This window comes from Neofelis nebulosa, chromosome 2 (assembly GCF_028018385.1).
Source record: "Neofelis nebulosa isolate mNeoNeb1 chromosome 2, mNeoNeb1.pri, whole genome shotgun sequence".
In the NCBI taxonomy this organism is placed as follows: domain Eukaryota; kingdom Metazoa; phylum Chordata; class Mammalia; order Carnivora; family Felidae; genus Neofelis; species Neofelis nebulosa.
Window position 1 is genome coordinate 113,522,518 of NC_080783.1, and position 17,592 is coordinate 113,540,109.

Here is a 17,592-nt window from a genome sequence, read left to right on the forward strand (position 1 = left end):
GGCTCGGTGGCTGCGCAGCGTCGGCGGGGAGCGCGGGCTGCGGAGAGGCGGGCCGGGCGGAGCGGAGCGACTGGAAGTGCGGGCCGGGGAGGCGGCGGCGGCGGCGACGGGGGCCTCGCGGCTCAGCCCCCGCATCAGAACAGGCCTCCGCGGCGCTCGCCCTTCGCCGAGCCCCACCGCCGAGCCCGCCCCGGGCCGGCGTGCGCTGGTCATCGAGGCCCAGGCTGCCGCTGCCGCTGCCGCGGCGCGGTGAGTGCGGGCGGGCGCCCCCGGGCGGGGGCGGGGCGGGACGCTGCGCCCTGTCTGGCCCGGGGCTGAGCGCGGGCCCGGGCGGCGGGCTCGGGCGGCGGCGCTGCCGGCCGGAAGTGCGGCGCTTTGTGCGGCCGGCCTGGGGCGGCGCCAAGGTCGGGCCAGCGGCTTAGGGTCGCTTGGTGCCCGGGCGGGGGGACGGCCTGGCGGCACCCGCGGCGGTAACCCAGGCTGTGCTTTGTCCGGTGGGACGGACCGGGCTTCTGGGGGCCCGAGGGAGGAGGAACTGGGCGCGGACTGGCGCGCGGGCAGGTGCGGTGTGGGTGGTGGGGGGCTGCTGCCCAGGTGGCCGGTGAGAGGTGGAGTCCGTGCCCAAGAATGTTCGCTGGGTCTTTTTAAGGTCCGACTTAGATCAGGTCAGGAAAACGTATGAAAAATGGGGAGGCAGCAGGGTGTTGTTTTCTCTTAGATTTGGGATTCTTGTGGTTGCAGTCATTTCGAATGTGTAAACTAGTCACCTTGTCTACCTACAAAGTAAAAATGATTGTTTGCCTGGCAGAAGCTTAGTGTTCGCCCTCCAGCTTGAAAGGCTTTTTAATTTCAGAAAGGACGTTTTGTCGCCCAGTCTGGGTTAACTTTAAAGAAGTGAATCTTTGCAGCCTGTCCACAAACGGTATTTTTCTTTTACAGCGTACTCAAGTGTGCGTCTTAATGGGTCGTATGAATTAATGTTTTATTAAAGTCGTACATGAGAATATTTGGGAGTGTTTGTGGCATGCAAGAAAAAATTATAAGTGAAAAGGTTTGTCTCATTTCCACACTTTAAATTTTCAAGTCATCGTGTAATTGAGATTATTTTCTCAAATACGTAAAAAAGTTTGAAAGTTTTTGCTGTGAGCAATAAGAGGGATCCATTTTACAACTTTGGTGAGTAGGTAGTGGATTATTTTTGCTTTGACAGCCAATTGGACAATTTAAAGCTCTTTTTCCTAATGCTGAAGCTACTGTAGTACACACTGTGAAGATTTCCCTTAAGCTTTATAAAGTGGGCTTGCTTTGGTGGGAGTGTTTGTATGTTGCTAATGTTTAGTTGTGTTTGTGACTAAATGGAAGATAAGATTTGATAGAGGTCCCCGCAGGCTTTAAGAGTTGAAGACAGCAGAGCCAGCAGCCTGTGCCTTCTGATGGGTGTCCTTGAGCAGCAATTGCTAAAAGTGTTGAGCAGGTAGCATCCGCTCCTCCTGGCTCCTGCCTTTGGAAATAGTGGAAAGATTGGGTTCTGTGTGTGAGGTGAGTGCCTGCAACTCAGGAGGAAGCACCATCTGCTGCTGTAGCTCTTACTGCCCCTGCCCTCTTATCAGGCCGTGATAAATTTGTTAGGATTTTTAGTTACTGTTCTGCTCTACACCTGCCTTTCAACTCATTTCGACTTTATGGTTAGAATAGTAATGCCAAAATTGTTGAATTTTCAAACATTGGGAAAATTAGTAGTAGAGGTAGAGGATTAGAATTGGAAAATAAGAACTTAAGTGCGTTGTAAAAATATTTTAATTTTTTGTATGTTCTGTAGTTTAAAGGGAAATTTTATTTCTCACATAAACAGCTTCTTTTCCTAGATCAGTTGAGAGCACTTTTAAAACAACAGAACACTAACCTAAAAGAGTAATAGTTATTTTTCTGATATCTGTGTTCCACTCTACGTATATGCCTTTGAAGTCTTTCCACTCCTGTGTAGAAATACATGAATTTCTTCCAATTTCTACCTCAGTAGTGAAGGTAGAGTTTGAGGGAGTTGAGAACTTTCTCCTCTTTAAAAAAAAAAAAAAAAAAAAAAAAGTTTTAAGAGAGAACGAGTGTGCACACTTAAAATTTTTTTATATTTGCTTAGTGGATATGAAAGCTGAACCCACTGGCCAATCTTAACATCATCACCACGAGTCAAACTATTTAACACTACGTGCATCCTCATGTGATAGAAGTACTCTGCATCACCTAAGGGTACTGCTACAAAAAAACATTACAGTCTGCATCAATAGATCTTATACATCCAACTTCCAGTTGACAGACAAATTGGAGGAATAAGGTGGGCAACACCATGAAGCAATCAGACAAACCCATAAGTTGGGGCATTCTAGAGGACATTTTTATAACTGTAAAATCTTTTTACAGTTTTTTTCAATATAAATCAAAATCCAAACAAAATCCACCTAATGACTTTTATGTGTAAATCTATTTTAATCTAGAACTGCCCTCCCCACCCCTCTACCTTTTTCCAGACCTTTGACTTACTGAAGAAACTGGGTCATTTGATTTTTAAAATGCCCCCTTTTGGTTTGTTAGTGTTAAATAGTTTGACTTGTGATGATGATGTTAAGATTGGCCAGTGGGTTCAGCTTTCATATCCACTAATCAGTAAACAGAAGTTTTCAACAATTCTGAGTTATATATTTTTTAAGTTTATTTATTTTGAGAGAGAGAGCATGGGCGAGCAGGGGTGGAGCAGAGAGAGATGGGGGAGAGAATCCTGGCAGAGCCTAGTGCCAGGCTCAATCTCACAAAGTGTGAGATCATGAACTGAGCCAAAAGCAAGGAAGGATCACGTGCTCAGCTGACTGAGCCAACCAGGTGCCCCTAAATTCTGAGTTATATTTTAAATAAACGTTTCAACTTCATATATATATATATATATACACACACACACACACACACACACACACACACACGTATACATATACATATATTTAAAGTAAGCTCTGTGCCGAATATGAGGCTTAAACTCACAACCTAGAGATCAAGAGTCCATGCTCGACTGACTGAGCCAGCCGGGCACCTCTCAATCTCACATTTATTGCTGTGAAAAGTTATATTTTCTATTAGTTATTTTATTCAAGAACATTCAGAAGATACATATAAGATACCTGTGTGCCAAGCATTGGTGAAATGCAAGGAGACAGAGCTGAGAAAATTATTTTCCCTGTCCTTGAGCCTCAGAATCTTGGGGAAGTCTCATTATTTCAAAAGTAACCTAAGAAGCTTTTTGACATTAGTTCACGGACTTTGTCTTTATATTATTCAAGCCTTTTTATGGAATAGGAGAGGGAACTGCAACATTTTTTTATCAGTCTTGTTATATTTTCTTAACCTGTAATTTTTAATTCATTAAAGACTTTCAATCACTCTAGGAAACATTATTAGCCTCTGGGGAAGTAAAAGTGCTTTCAGGAAGTATAACTTCTGAGTAGTTTGGAACTTATGGTATTGAGAATTCAGGTGCAATTCTGTACATTTTTAGTGGCAAATGTACAGTAGAATTGTGTTACTGGTTTACACTATGAGATCCTTAGGGCAGGAGAGCCTTGTGGTATTCAGTGCTTCATTGAGTTATTTAAAATTTTTGGTTGTTATGAATAACATTGTTATAAACATTTGTGTACAAATTTTTGTGTGGATGTATATGTTTTCGTTTCTCTTGGGTATTTACCAAGGAGTAGAATTACCAGATCATATGGTAATGCTTGTGTTAAATTGTTATGCTATTCATGAGCTTCATTGCCTACTCCATGACATCTACTCAGCCCCACTTCCATAACAATGTTTGCTGATTCCCTACAAGTCCAGTTGCCCAGTATTACTGAAGTACATCTTGTATTTTCTCACTTCTGTGGCTTTTCGGGATCCTACTTGTCCAGAGCTTGTTGAAAATATCACCTCTGTAATCCAAGTTTTTTCTGACCATTCATTCCCCCCCTCACCTGTTGAATTTTTGCTCTCACCCCTCATAATACTTTATTCTTTTATGGCTCTTAATGTGGCTATTACTACTGTTTGTTCTATATCACCATTATTCATGTTTTTTGTTTTTCAGGACTGGGTTGTCCAGTAGAATAGCCATCACCTAGGTGTGACTGTTGAAGTTAAACTAAAATGCGGTTCCTTACATGTGTTAGCCACATTTCAAGTGTTCACTAACTAGCCATTAATGGCTATTTACATGGACAGGGTAGCCATACCTTTTCTTTTCTTTTCTTTTCTTTTCTTTTCTTTTCTTTTCTTTTCTTTTCTTTTCTTGCCATATGTTTTCTTCACAGAAACTTCTATTGGACAGCACTTTCCTAGATTGTAAACTCAGAACTGGGACTGTGACTTGCTTTTTTTTTCCCCCCTCTGTGGCCTTTGCATAGTGCTTTGTTTATCTTGAATTCAGTTGAGTAAATGAAATTAGATCCTGGCACAGGATAGAGAAACAGAGTTTAGGAAGGTACGCACTTTCTAGAGATCATAGTTGAGCTACAGAGATAGATGGAATTTGTGAGGGTTTCCACAATTCTTATGTTGTACATCCACTAAGAATGGGTTAAAAGTGCAGGACAATAGGGACTGGAAGTTGTCAATTTGTTTATTTATTTATTTTTTGCCAATTTGCTTATTCTTAAACTGTGGGATAAGATACATAATTAATTCTCCTGCTTGCTTTCTATGGCTTCCTATTATTTTCTGTCATCTGTGTTGTAGACATGTGCCATTCACTGTGATAGCCTCTAGTCTCATATGACTATTTAAATTTAAGTTGAGGGGTGCATGGCTGGTTCAGTCAGAGAAGTGTGCAACTCTTGATCTCAGGGTCTTCAGTTCAAGCTTCACTTGGGTATAGAGATTATATAAATAAATAAACTTTAGAAAAATAAATTTGAGTCAGATAAATTTAAAAATCAGATCCTGCAGTAGCCAAGCCATGTTTTTGGGTGCTCGGTAGTTACTTTTAGCTAATGGCTGCCATATTGGAAGGCACAGAGAGCATCCTCATAGTTGCAGAGAGTACTGTTGGCTTGTACTGATCTAGATTTATCTTTTACCTGTAATTGTGAATGTCACGGTAAAGTTGGCACCTGCCTTTTGGTTTAGAAGTTTAAAAAAAAAATTAGTTTTTCAGATAATGAATATCCAAATCACAGATGTTCCTAATTTATTCCTAATTTAGACTAGAACTTGTTACAAAGGTTAAGGATGGGACCTTATATATTTTTTTCTGTATTGAACTGCTTGATTATGAATATGCTGAATGAGTCGGGTAAGCTGAGACCTTGAGGTAGTTAATTTTTGCAATATGTCTTTGTAATGGAATTTGATACCTACAGTGTTTGAAGGTGCATGTGTTTTTTAAGAAAATCAGCAAGTACTTGCACCTGTTTTGTGCCAGATACTGCTATTGGTGCTGCAGTAAATAGGACTGAGTCCCTGTTCGCTGTCTGCATGGGGCCACTTTCTAGTTGGGGATGTGGTAAGGGAGGCACACACTAAACAAGTAAATACATGTACATTTTATTAATTTTTTTAAGTAGACTTTTTTAGAGCAGTTTTAAGTTCACAGCAAAATTGAGCAGAAAGTACAGAGAATTCCCATATACCTGTTGCCTGTCATCCCCCACCCTGTGGTGTTTTTATTTTTAAATTTAGGGTCCCCCTTAATCCTTACTACCATGTAAATTGGTGTGAGTGACTTACTGGACGAGGAATGCATAATAGTCTTGATTAAACTCCCTTTCGGAAAATACTTTGGGCGATAGAATTCAGAGGAGCTTGCTGAAGATACTGATGAGAATCATATTTCTATTGAGGAAGGGGTAAATTCATGGTTGTAGCTGGGTAAGTTGAACTTTACAGGAAAAAGATTGTGAAAAAACATTGAATGGGTTAATAGAGTTGCTGGGCTGTAGCTGATTTTTCTTTTTAAGAAAATATATGTATATTTAACAAAAGTTATTGAAGAAACAGAGAAAATTGCAAAAAGAAAAAATAACCCCACCCCATCTAGAGATAGTCTCTGTTCATATTTTTATATTCTCCCAGATCTTTTCTGCTTGTGTTGGAAGTACACATGCCTGTGCCTATACTATGTGCGGGTGCAGATTTGATATCATACTACATAATGCAGCATCATTCCCTTCCTTTTTCTATATAACATGTCAGTCATGTTCTTAAACACTTTAAAAAGTAGCTGTACACTATTTCATATTCTGAATAGATCTGGTTTACTTAACTATTCTTTGTTATAAGGACATTTAAATTATAAGGACATTTTTTTTCACTGGTTTAAGTAGGGCCGTAGAGAGCACTTTTTCCCTTTAACTTCCTATGGACTGAAGAAGCTGTGAAGGAAAGTTTACAATATTAGGTGGGTGCTCATCAGGACTTCTGGCCTTCCTTTCCTAAGTAGATTGGCAGCAGCCTTAGATGCCTTGTTTTTAGTAGACTAGAGGAGGGACTCTTGCTGTCTGCTATTTTGAGACTGATGTTGGAGAAAAACTAGAGAATAAAAGTGCTTGGCTAAATGACTTTTTTTTTCCTTTTTAGTTCTTGAAATCATGAATCCTGTTTATAGCCCTGGTTCTTCTGGGGTTCCCTATGCAAATGCCAAAGGAATTGGTTATCCAGGTAAGCAAGTAAAACTTTGTTTTGTTACGGAACTTTGAGCACTTAGTAAATTTCCATGTCCCTAAGAATGCTTTTAGTTGACAAACTTAGCTCAAAGTGAGTTACACAAGGAAGAAAATGTTTTGGCTCATGGAACTGAAAAATCAAGAGGTAGGACTGGATTTGGTCAAAGCTTGATCTGGTGGCTCCAACAGGTGGTACTGGGATCTGGTTTCTGCCTCCTGGACTCAGCTTCACTTCCTCAGGATTGGCTCAGTATTGGTCATGGGTTACACTTCTCCCCATTGTGGTCTCTCTCTGGTCAGCTACTCCCAGCAGTATACTGGCTATGAGCCTTGTTACATCTGCTCTACAGGAAACCCCCATGGGGCTTCTCGTTCTCTATTCAGACCAGTCCTGGGGTGTGTTCTGATTGCACTCAGCTTCCATCCCTGGGCCAGAAGGAGATTCTGCTGGTTAATTCAGGTCTGAGGCATATTCCTCCCTTATTGGAGTCAGCTAGTCAAACTTGGGCTGTGAGGGAAGAAGTAAACCAAATTTGGGGGACTAGGAGCTGATTGGTTGAAAACAGCAAATGGTCATCCTAGTTGGTGACATCTAACATGGAGTCATTATTTTATTTTTTTTAATTTTTATTTTTAATTTTTTTATTTTAGAGAGCATGTGTGAGTAGGGGAGAGGGGCAGAGGGAGAGAGAGAATCTTAAGCAGGCTCCATCCTCAGCATGGAGCCTGACACGGGGCTGGATCCCATGACACTGGGATCATAACCTGAACCAAAATCAAGAGTTGGTCACCCAACCCACTAAGCCACCCAGACACCCCAAGGAATAATTATTTGTAATGTTAAATATTTTTGTGGGTTTTGATAATATGGTGGAACAGATAACCTTAAAATCCTGTTGCTATAAAACCTCTAGAAAATTGAATACAACATTTAGGGGTGCCTGGGTGGCTCATTGGGTTAAGTATCCAACTTCAGCTTAGGTCTTGAACTTACAGTTAGTGAGCTCTATTGTCAGTGGGAGCCTGCTTCAGATCCTTGTCTCCTTCTCTCTCTGCCCCTCCCCTGCTTGCATGCTCTCTCTTTCTCTTAAATATAAATATTTTTAAAAAATTGAATAAAACATTTAAAAAATGTACAACTGAACATGCAGGGTAGTGAGTGAAATATCTGTAGCTAAATATGAAAGTGACATAAAAACCAGTGCATTTGGCCATTGAGCTGATAATTAGCTTGTCTTAAGGGGCATGTGCTCTTAGTTGGTTTTAACATCCCACAAGGGGACAGAAAGTGAGGCCATTGTGAGGCTGAGAGTTGAGAGTGGGACCCTACACCAATCTTGTTCCTCCAGAGGGTCATACTCCCAGGGAAGATGTAGACTAAAACAGTTCTTTCACTGGTTCCACAAGGGAATTTTATCTCTGCTTGGGCTCTAGGAAGGGGGAAATCCTTCCTAACACTTTATAACCAGTCAGGGATGTTGGAGGCTCCACTTTGTATTAGTCAGACTTACCAGGGGTCCATAATTGAGAAACTAACATAAAAAGTAGTCTGCAGCCTTCATTACCCCTAAGCACCTGACAGCAGCAAATGCAGAACTGCTATGGAGGCATATGTTCCCATTCCAGGTTGTGTGGGTTTCCCACAAAATTCTGCCTGTTAACAATGCAAGTAAGAGTCACCAGTCATGATAGACTTCAGGAATAGAACATCAGGTAGAAACAACATCACACAAACAAGTTTAGAATAATTGAAGATCAAAAAGAAAGAATGAGAATATAAGAGGGGAACTAGACATGGGTGTGTGTGTGTGGGGTGACCATAAAGAACCAAAGGAACTTAAAAAGGAATGGCATGTGAATAAAATTCAGGTTAAATTGCAGGTAAAACACCACTGAATGGGAGAACCAGGATGCCAAATAAGGAAAGGGGGGAGGGCTATAGGAGAGCAGTTAAGAAATCTAGATGTCAGAATGAGAAGATTTGGGGAGAATTAAGAGCTCCATAAGGTTGAATAGAGAGACTAGAAGAAAAGGAGTGACAGAATTTTCTGGAATTGATAAAAAGAAATTTAGTAATAAGACCTACTATCTTTAAGTCATCAGACTAGTTTAAACAGAATGCCAAATAGCTGAGGAGAATCCTGGGTGGATCTGGAGCAACGGAAATAGGCAAAACCCTATGGTATTAGTGTTGCCTGATAGTCTTTTTAATAAAATATTGATTGCCTTTCATATTTCAGTTCTGTGCAAGATACCTAAATTTTGTTCCTGTTCTTTGGCCAAAAGCAGAGATTGGCAAACTTTATATAAAGGTCCAGGTGTAGTATATATTTCAGGCTTTGTGGCTCTCTGTTAAAACTATACAACCCCTACTTTCCAGAACAAAAGCAGCCATAGACAGTACTGAGTGTGTGTTTCAGTAACACTGGAAACCGCCTCAGTAGGTTGATTTTTTTTTTTTTTTTTTTTTTCAAAATAGCAGTAGCAGTGATTCTTCATGTATTTTTTTGTTTCTCCTCCCTTCTCTCTTGGGACTTACATTTATAAGTGTAGTAAATCATTTTACCTGTTTCTTGTGTCCTGCATTTTTTTGTCTTTTACATTTTTTTTTCTCTGTGAGCTTTAATGTGGATATTTTATCCGGAAACCGCCTCAGTAGGTTGATTCCCGCCCCCCCCCCCCCCCCCCCCCCTCAAAATAGCAGTAGCAGTGATTCTTCATGTATTTTTTTGTTTCTGCTCCCTTCTCTCTTGGGACTTACATTTATAAGTGTAGTAAATCATTTTACCTTGTTTCTTGTGTCCTGCATTTTTTTGTCTTTTACATTTTTTCCCTCTGTGAGCTTTAATGTGGATATTTTGTACCAACCTGCTTCCATTTCACTAATCCTGCTAATTCTTCTCCAGTTTGCTATAAAACGCATTTATTGAATTGACTTTTTTCATGTACTCCAATCTTCTCTTTTCTCCAACATACTAATTACAGTTATTTTTTTAACGTTTTTTTTTTTTTTTTTTTTTTTTTTATTTTATTTTTGGGACAGAGAGAGACAGAGCATGAACGGGGGAGGGGCAGAGAGAGAGGGAGACACAGAATCGGAAACAGGCTCCAGGCTCCGAGCCATCAGCCCAGAGCCCGACGCGGGGCTCGAACTCACGGACCGCGAGATCGTGACCTGGCTGAAGTCGGACGCTTAACCGACTGCGCCACCCAGGCGCCCCTAATTACAGTTATTTTAAAGATCTTGTTTGGTGACTGCAGTCTGTGAATCACCTGTGGGTCTGTTTTTATTGTCAGTTGTCCCTTTTTTTGTTTGTTTCTCAGCCATGTGGTCCTGTCTCCGCATGCCTAGTGTTTTTTCATTCAGTGCAATACACAGTGTACTAAAATTGGAGGTGGGCGGTCCCTATCAAAATAACACCAGTATTCTTCACAGAGCTAGAACAAATAATCCTAAAATTTGTATGGAACCAGAAAAGACTCCGAATAGCCAAAGTAATCCTGAAAAAGAAAACCAAGGCTGGAGGCATCACAATTCCAGACTTCAAGATGTATTACAAAGCTGTAATAACAAGAACAGACACTCAGATCAATCGAACAGAATAGAGAACCCAGAAGTGGACCCACAAACGTATAGCCAACTAATCTTTTTTTTTCTTTTTTTAATTTTTTTAAATGTTTATTTTTGAGAGAGAGAGAGAGAGAGAGAGAGAGACAGAGCATGAGCAGGGAAGGGGCAGAGAGAGAGGGAAACACAGAATCTAAAGCAGGCTCCAGGCTCTGAGCTGTCAGTACAGACCCAACGCAGGGCTCAAACCACGAACCACAAACTGTGATATCGTGACCTGAGCCACAGTTGGACACTCAACCAACTGAGCCACCAGACACCCCCACTAGTCTTTGACGAAGCAGGAAAGAATATCCAATGGAGTAAAGACAGTCTCTTCAGCAAATGGTTTGAAAACTGGACAGCGACATGCAATAGAATGAACCTGGACCACTTTCTTAACAGCATACACAAAAACAAATTCAAAATGGATGAAAGACCTAAGACAGGAAGCCATCAAAATCCTAGAAGAGAAAGCAGGCAAAAACCCCTCTGACCTCGGCTGCAGCAATTTCTTATTCAACATGTCTCCGGAGGCAAGGGAAACAAAAGCAAAAATGAACTACTGGGAACTCATCAAAATAAAAAGCTTCTGCACAGTGAAGGAAGCAATCATGAAACTAAAAGCACATGGAATGGGAGAAGATATTTGCAAATGACATAACAGATAAAGGGTTAGTATCCAAAGTCTGTAAAGAACTTATCAAACTCAACACCCAAAAAACAAATAATCCAGTGAAGAAATGGGCAAAAGTCATGAATAGACACTTCTCCAAAGAAGACATCCAGATGGCCAACTGACACATGAAAAAATGTTCAACATTACTCATCATCAGGGAAATACAAATCAAAACCACAGTGAGATACCACCTTATACCTGTCAGAAAGGCTAAAATTAACAATTCAGGCAGCAACAGATGTTGGCGAGGATGTGGAGAAAGGAACCCTTTTGCACTCCTGGTGGGAATGCAAACTGGTGCAGCCACTCTGGAAAACAGTATGGAGGCTCCTCAAAAAATTAAAAATAGAACTACTATATGACCCAGCAATTGCACTACTAGATATTTATCCAAAGGATACGAGAGTGCTGATTCAAAGGGCCACATGCACCCCAAAGTTCACAGCAGCACTATTGACAATAGCCAAAGTATGGAAAGAGCCCAAATGTCCATCTACTGATAGATAAAGAAATGTGATATATATATATATATATATATTTATGTTATATATAAATATATGTAATGGAATATTACTCAGCAATAAAAAAGAATGAAATCTTGCCAATTGCAACAATGGTTGGAACTAGAGTATTATACTAAACAAAATTAGGGAAAGACAAATATGACTTCACTCATGTGGAATTTAAAATACAAAACATGAACACAAGAGAAGGGAAGCAAAAATAATATAGGGAGGGGGACAAACCACAAGAGACTCTTAAATACAGAGAACAAACAGGGTTGCTGGAGGTGTTGTGGGTGGGAGGATGGGCTAAATGGGCAAGGGGCATTGGGGAGAACACTTGCTGGGATGAGCACCGGGTGTTATATGTAGGTGATGAATCACTGGATTCTACTTCTGAAATCATTATTGCACTATATGCTAGCTAACTTGCATATAAATATAAATATAAATAAGAATTGTAAGTGGTCCAGTTGATGTCTTCCTTTGTGAGGCAAGATAGCATACTGATTGAGCTTTATTTTCTTCAAGCCAGCTTTATTGAGTATGATTGACAAGTAAAAATTACATATATTTGGGTTGTACAACATGTTTTTTTTAAAGGGGTATATGATGATTTATGTATACACTGTGAAATGATTACTGTAATTGAGTATCTTCAAATGCTATCATATTTGGAGATTAGAGTTTCAACATACAAATTTTGGAGGGGGCATATTCAGTTCATATCATGCCCCCATGCCAATATGTCCATGTATTCGAATTTCTCTTTTTGTTACACAAAACGTGGTGGACACAGAATTAGAGAAGTAGGCTTTTTAGTGGGGGAGGATAACACTTGTGAAAGGTCTAATGAAGAGGAAGCAGAATCAGGTAGGGAGAGCCTCAGGACTGTGCTACACATTGCTGAGGTCTTAGCCAGCTCATGGGAGAGCTGTGAGGGAAGGATTGGTGGTTAGAGGAGGCCCTCATTAGGCAGAAGTGGCCCTGGGAGTCAGCCCACATACTCCTTATGGCTGAGCAGGGGGTTCTTTTCTGGAATAGTGATGCAGGTAGTAGTGTTCACTTTGTTTTGTCAACTTAAGATATACTAGGAGTCATTCCATGTTGGTTCACAGAGGTTTGCCTTGTTCTTTTTTATATTTTGCATAATGCTGCTGTTGTAATCTTGCATCTTGTGGGGTTTCCAGAGTTTATTCAACTAGTTCTTTGGATGGATACATTGTTTGAAGTATTTTGGTATTCCAGCAATACTGCAGCTTATATTGATTGTGGAAATTATCTCCAGGGTGGATTCCTTGACATGGGATTGCTGCGTGAGAGAGTAAACACATACGTAATTTTTAAAATACTGATGATTTCCCTTCCATAGTATTTGTATTGTTTTGTATTCCTACCAGAAGCATGTGAGATGGTGGTTTCCCCACAACCTTGCCAACAAAGTGTGTTTTCAGCCTTTGGATTTTTGCCAATCTGATGTTAGAAATGGGATCAGTGTAGTGGTAGTAGGCAGTTCTATCCATGTCTTCTATTTATTTATTTTTTTCTATTGGTTTTTTTTTTTTTTTTTTTAGTTTTAAGAATTATTTATATATTAGGAATATTAACTTTTTGTATAATTTGCAAGTATTTTTGCTTTGTTTTTTTTTTTTTTTAATTTAGCTTATGGTATCTTCTGTTCTAAACTTCTTATTTTTGTGAAGTGATTAGTCATAAAAGTGATTAGGATTTGGGATTACTTCCAGTGTTTTACAAGAGTGGAGTCTAGGTTGTGTAATTTCTAGCTTTCTAGTGTTTCTGTCTCAAAAGGGAGCTAGACTAGATGTTGAAGGAAACAGTCTGTGGTACTTACTGTGAGGGGCATTTTTAGGAACACAGTGCTGTGGCCAGGAAGATTGATAAGAATAGGAAGGCACAGTGCTTTTCCACTTTATTGGAGCCCCCCTGCAGGTTAGAATTTTCTGGAAAAATTAAGAAACTGAAGGTGCTACAACCAAGACCAGTTAAAGCAATGTTCGTGAGGGGCTGGGGAGGCAGTCCTTTCAAGGGTTTCCACGTGGGGGGTTTTGTGTGGCTACGGTGGAAACCTTTGGACTAGAGTAAGTGGGGTCCCGCTGTGGGGCCCTGGGTCAGGGTGGTGGTGTGAGTGGTGTGCAAGTGTGGTGTACAGAGGATGTCCTGTTGCTGGTGTTTAATTATGCTGTTTTAAATACTTGTTATTTGGGTTTTCTCTTTCATTTTAGAGCACAATAATTCATTGTTAGAAGGTTAGGATAGGAAGCGCCAAGCAAACATAATAGTAGTGTTCCAGGAACCTCGTAGACACAAGACAAGTACAGGAGCAGATGATGCCCCTGGAGGATTTATTGGTAGAATTTATGGAGAGATGAGGACATTGGATTTTGAGGGGATTGTTGTAGAGGCCTACCCGATGAGATCTAGGTCAGTAGTATTTAAAATTTTCTTAACCATGAAACTTTCGAAGATTTGTAAGTAGTTCCATAGTACTAAGGTAAGTTAGAGCAGCAGGGTGAATTGAGGGCAGGCTCCAGAGCCTGCTTGACCTCCTGCTGCTCACAGTTGAGGCCTCTGAGGAACTGTACAGGGTTCATAGAACACAGATTAAAAACTACCTTCCTGGTCTTTTTAAAATAGACATTTTAGGTCTATTTCAAGTTGAATCTGTCCTTGATGTCCAAAATGAGTGAATTTGGTAAGCATTTGATCTCCTCACACTGTTTTCTAAGTAATTGGGCAAATGGGAAAGTGGTGATCTATGAAGGAAACTCAAAATAGCTTCTGCTGAGGTGGAGGAGGATCAATTTTGAGAAAGGAAAGCGACTCCGAAGCAGAGGATTGTGTATGAGATGAGAAATGGGCACTTGCAAGTAGGGATTCCTTGGGAGTGGTAGGTCTGGAGCCCCTGCCTTGCGAGGAGACCCGTAGAGCCTACAGGACCACTGCTGGAGCAGGAGATGCAGCAGACCAAGGGCATCCAAGCTGTGCTGGAGAATGCAGGGGTTTCTGTAAGGCACTTTATCCACACCTTTACAGGTGACAGCCAGACCCACAAAGATTTTCCTTCTGGAATTCTACTCTGTTTTCTCCTTTGTCACCTTCCTACCCTTGTGGTTTTTCACTTTGGTTACTCTTAGAACCACAGTGCCTTAAATATCCCTAGGAGACACTTTTCTTTGAGTCTCTTCAACACAGAGTCTTTTGAAGTCTCCTGTTCCACTTCAACTTTATTTACAGGTGAGGGCAAGAGGAATAGAGAAGGTAACAGCTTTTCATAACTAGTTTGTGACAATAGTAAAGACTAGTGAATCTGGGTCATCTTTATTGGTTCTGTGCCCTGAATATAAGGAAGGCTTTCTAATGCTCCAGCTGTCACATGAATGGAGTGTTCTGGACTGTGAGCCAGCTGGGTCAGGGGAATGCCTGGGCATGGGCCTTACAGGGCTCCCTAGGCTGTGAAGAGGCCAGGAGCAAGTAACTGAGGCCCTACTCACTGCTGGTGGACACCTGGTGACTAGGATTTTGACCGTAACACTGTTTTATTTGATGTTTTTGTTGTATTCACATGAATTAGTAGTGGTTGTGGTTTAGTGTTATTAAAGATTCATCATTTGTAATTATTTGTAATTAGGTTGCTTGCAAGTGGGTTGTGACATTGGATTTTTCCCATTTCCGTGTGTCAGTGGTACCAGTTACAGCCCCTTCTCGACACAATCTCTCAGCATTCTCATTACTCTTGCTAAGTAGTAAATTATATGATGAGAATCTAGAATAAAACTGGTAAGTTTGAAAGACTTGATTATGACCCATCCTAATTCTGAGGAAAGGAGACACCTAGTGACAAACTGCTTAGCATACATACCCTTAAGTCAGTCTGTGGAGAAGATAAAAACGACTGGGTCTGGGAGCCATGGTTGTAAAATTGTGTTACTCTTTTAAGTGGTGACATTACATTGTTCTGTTTTTCTCCAGCTGGTTTCCCCATGGGCTATGCGGCCGCAGCTCCTGCCTATTCCCCCAACATGTACCCTGGAGCAAATCCTACCTTCCAAACAGGTATGCAGCCTGTATGTCCTGGGTGGTAGAAGTGCTTTGCATGGCCGGGGAGAATGTAAAGTGGGTGGGTGTTGAGAAGAGAGGTTATAGAATTAGGATTTGGGGTTGAGTTGATTTCTTGGTTCATAAGATTAGCCTTGTTGTTGAGTGCAATAAAAGCTTTATTCTTACTGTATGTAGAGGTCTCTGGACACTGCGTTTCTCATGTTCTTCCACAACATGGATCTTCATTCTAATCATAGGTTGTAAGTTGCAGGTAACTAGAGCCAGGACACATAGTTATGAAATAGTGTTGATTACTAGAAACTAAAGATTATTTTGTCTGGTTAATAGGTGGAATTCTATGTTGCTAACATTTTTAGAGATAACCGATTTCTCCCATATTACAGCACTTTGGTTATAGTTTTACTTCTTTTCTTTGAAGTATAGTTAACAATGTTCCATTAGTTTCAGGTGTACAACATAGTGATTCCATAAATCTATAAGTTATGCTGTGCTTAAAGTATAGCTACCATCTGTCATCAGACAACCCTATTACAATACCATTGATTATATTCCCTATGCTGTCTTATTTCCTCTGCATGAGAATATTTTTAGATTTTAGAAATCAGTGATAGAGTTGAAAGTTTACATGGTTTGGGTTGTAACCTTGTAAAGAGAGTGGGACTTTTCCTCTGTGAGTTAGCACTCTGCTGTGGGCTTGTTGCAGGCTCTGTTCACCCAGATTGGACTTTGTGATTCTGCTGCAGCAGTAGCCCACAGTGACCTGAATTCAGGCTTGGTCTTATGAGTCTGCTGGGGTGCTTCCCTTTTTTCATTTCAGAACACCTAGCCACGCACTGTTCACTTTGATAGAAAAGCAGATAGCTGTAGTGTCCTTACCTTGAATTCTCCGTATTTTGCCAATCATAAAATTCTTCCTTCTGTGACTCTTTTATCCCTTTTTCCTTTCTTTAAAAAAATGTTTTATTTATTTATTTTGAGAGAGAGAGAGAGAGAGAGAGAGAGCGCGCATGAGCAGGGAAGGGGCAGAGAGAGACAGAGAGACAGAGAGAGAGAGAGAGAGAGAGAGAGAGAGAATATCCCAAGTAGGGTCTGAGCTGCCAGCTCAGACTGCCACCAACTGTGAGATCACCACCTGAGCTGAAACCAGGATTTGGATACCTAACAACTGATCCACCCAGGTGCCCACCCTTTCTCCTTTCCTGTCCCTACTCTAACTGTATCTGTTCAGCTTGTAGCTCATAGGCTGTCGATCTCTGTGGCTTGGTCTTCTGCTCCCAAGCTTTCTCCTGTGGTTCATTTTCCCTGCCTGCGTACGCCAGAGTAATGTTCCCAGATGAAGGTTTCCCAGATGAGACTAGTTTTTTGCCACATTGACTTGTTTTTTCCAAAATAGTTTTTGTTTTGTGTTTTTGGGAGCTTTTAATTACCCTTTTTCTCCTGCCTGGCACAGAGTACCTGCTATCTTGTTGCCTATCTTTTGGGGTCTGTAAAAGAAATCCCTTTCCTGGGATCAGTAGTATTATATTATTACTCACTGAATTCTCTAACAGCTAAATGGCACCACTCATCCAGGAGATCACTGATCTGTTTTCTCTCACTATAGATTGTATTTTTTTTTTTAATTTTTTTAACGTTTATTTATTTTTGAGACAGAGAGAGACAGAGCATGAGCGGGGGAGGGTCAGAGAGAGAGGGAGACACAGAATCCGAAACAGGCTCCAGGCTTTGAGCCATCAGCACAGAGCCCGACCCGGGGCTTGAACTCACAAACTGCGAGATCATGACCTGAGCCGAAGTCGGACGCTTAACTGACTGAGCCACCCAGGCACCCCTATAGATTGTATTTTAAAATTTGTGTATAAATGAATCATATGGAATGTACTTTTTCAGGGCGGGGGGTGGACTGGCTTCTTCTGTAATTAACATCCGTATTGTAGTCTTTTTTTAATTTTTAAAATTTTGTAATGTTTATTTTATTTTTGAGAGGGACAGAACTTGATCAGGGGAGGGGAAGAGAGAGAGGGAGTCACAGAATCC

At 40.9% G+C, this 17,592-nt stretch overlaps 1 protein-coding gene across 3 annotated transcripts in view; it reads left to right on the forward strand.

Moving 5' to 3' along the window:
* The window catches only part of FAM168B (family with sequence similarity 168 member B), a 32,831-nt gene continuing 15,239 nt past the window's right edge, over positions 1–17,592 (forward strand). The window contains exons 1-3 of one of the 3 annotated variants that reach the window (XM_058715689.1): positions 1–249; positions 6,601–6,681; positions 15,466–15,549. In XM_058715689.1, coding sequence (XP_058571672.1) covers positions 6,612–6,681; positions 15,466–15,549 — 154 coding nt within the window. In that variant the 5' untranslated portion in view covers positions 1–249; positions 6,601–6,611. The remainder of the gene's footprint in view (positions 250–6,600; positions 6,682–15,465; positions 15,550–17,592) is intronic. The other 2 variants (XM_058715687.1, XM_058715688.1) reach the window with 2 other exon arrangements.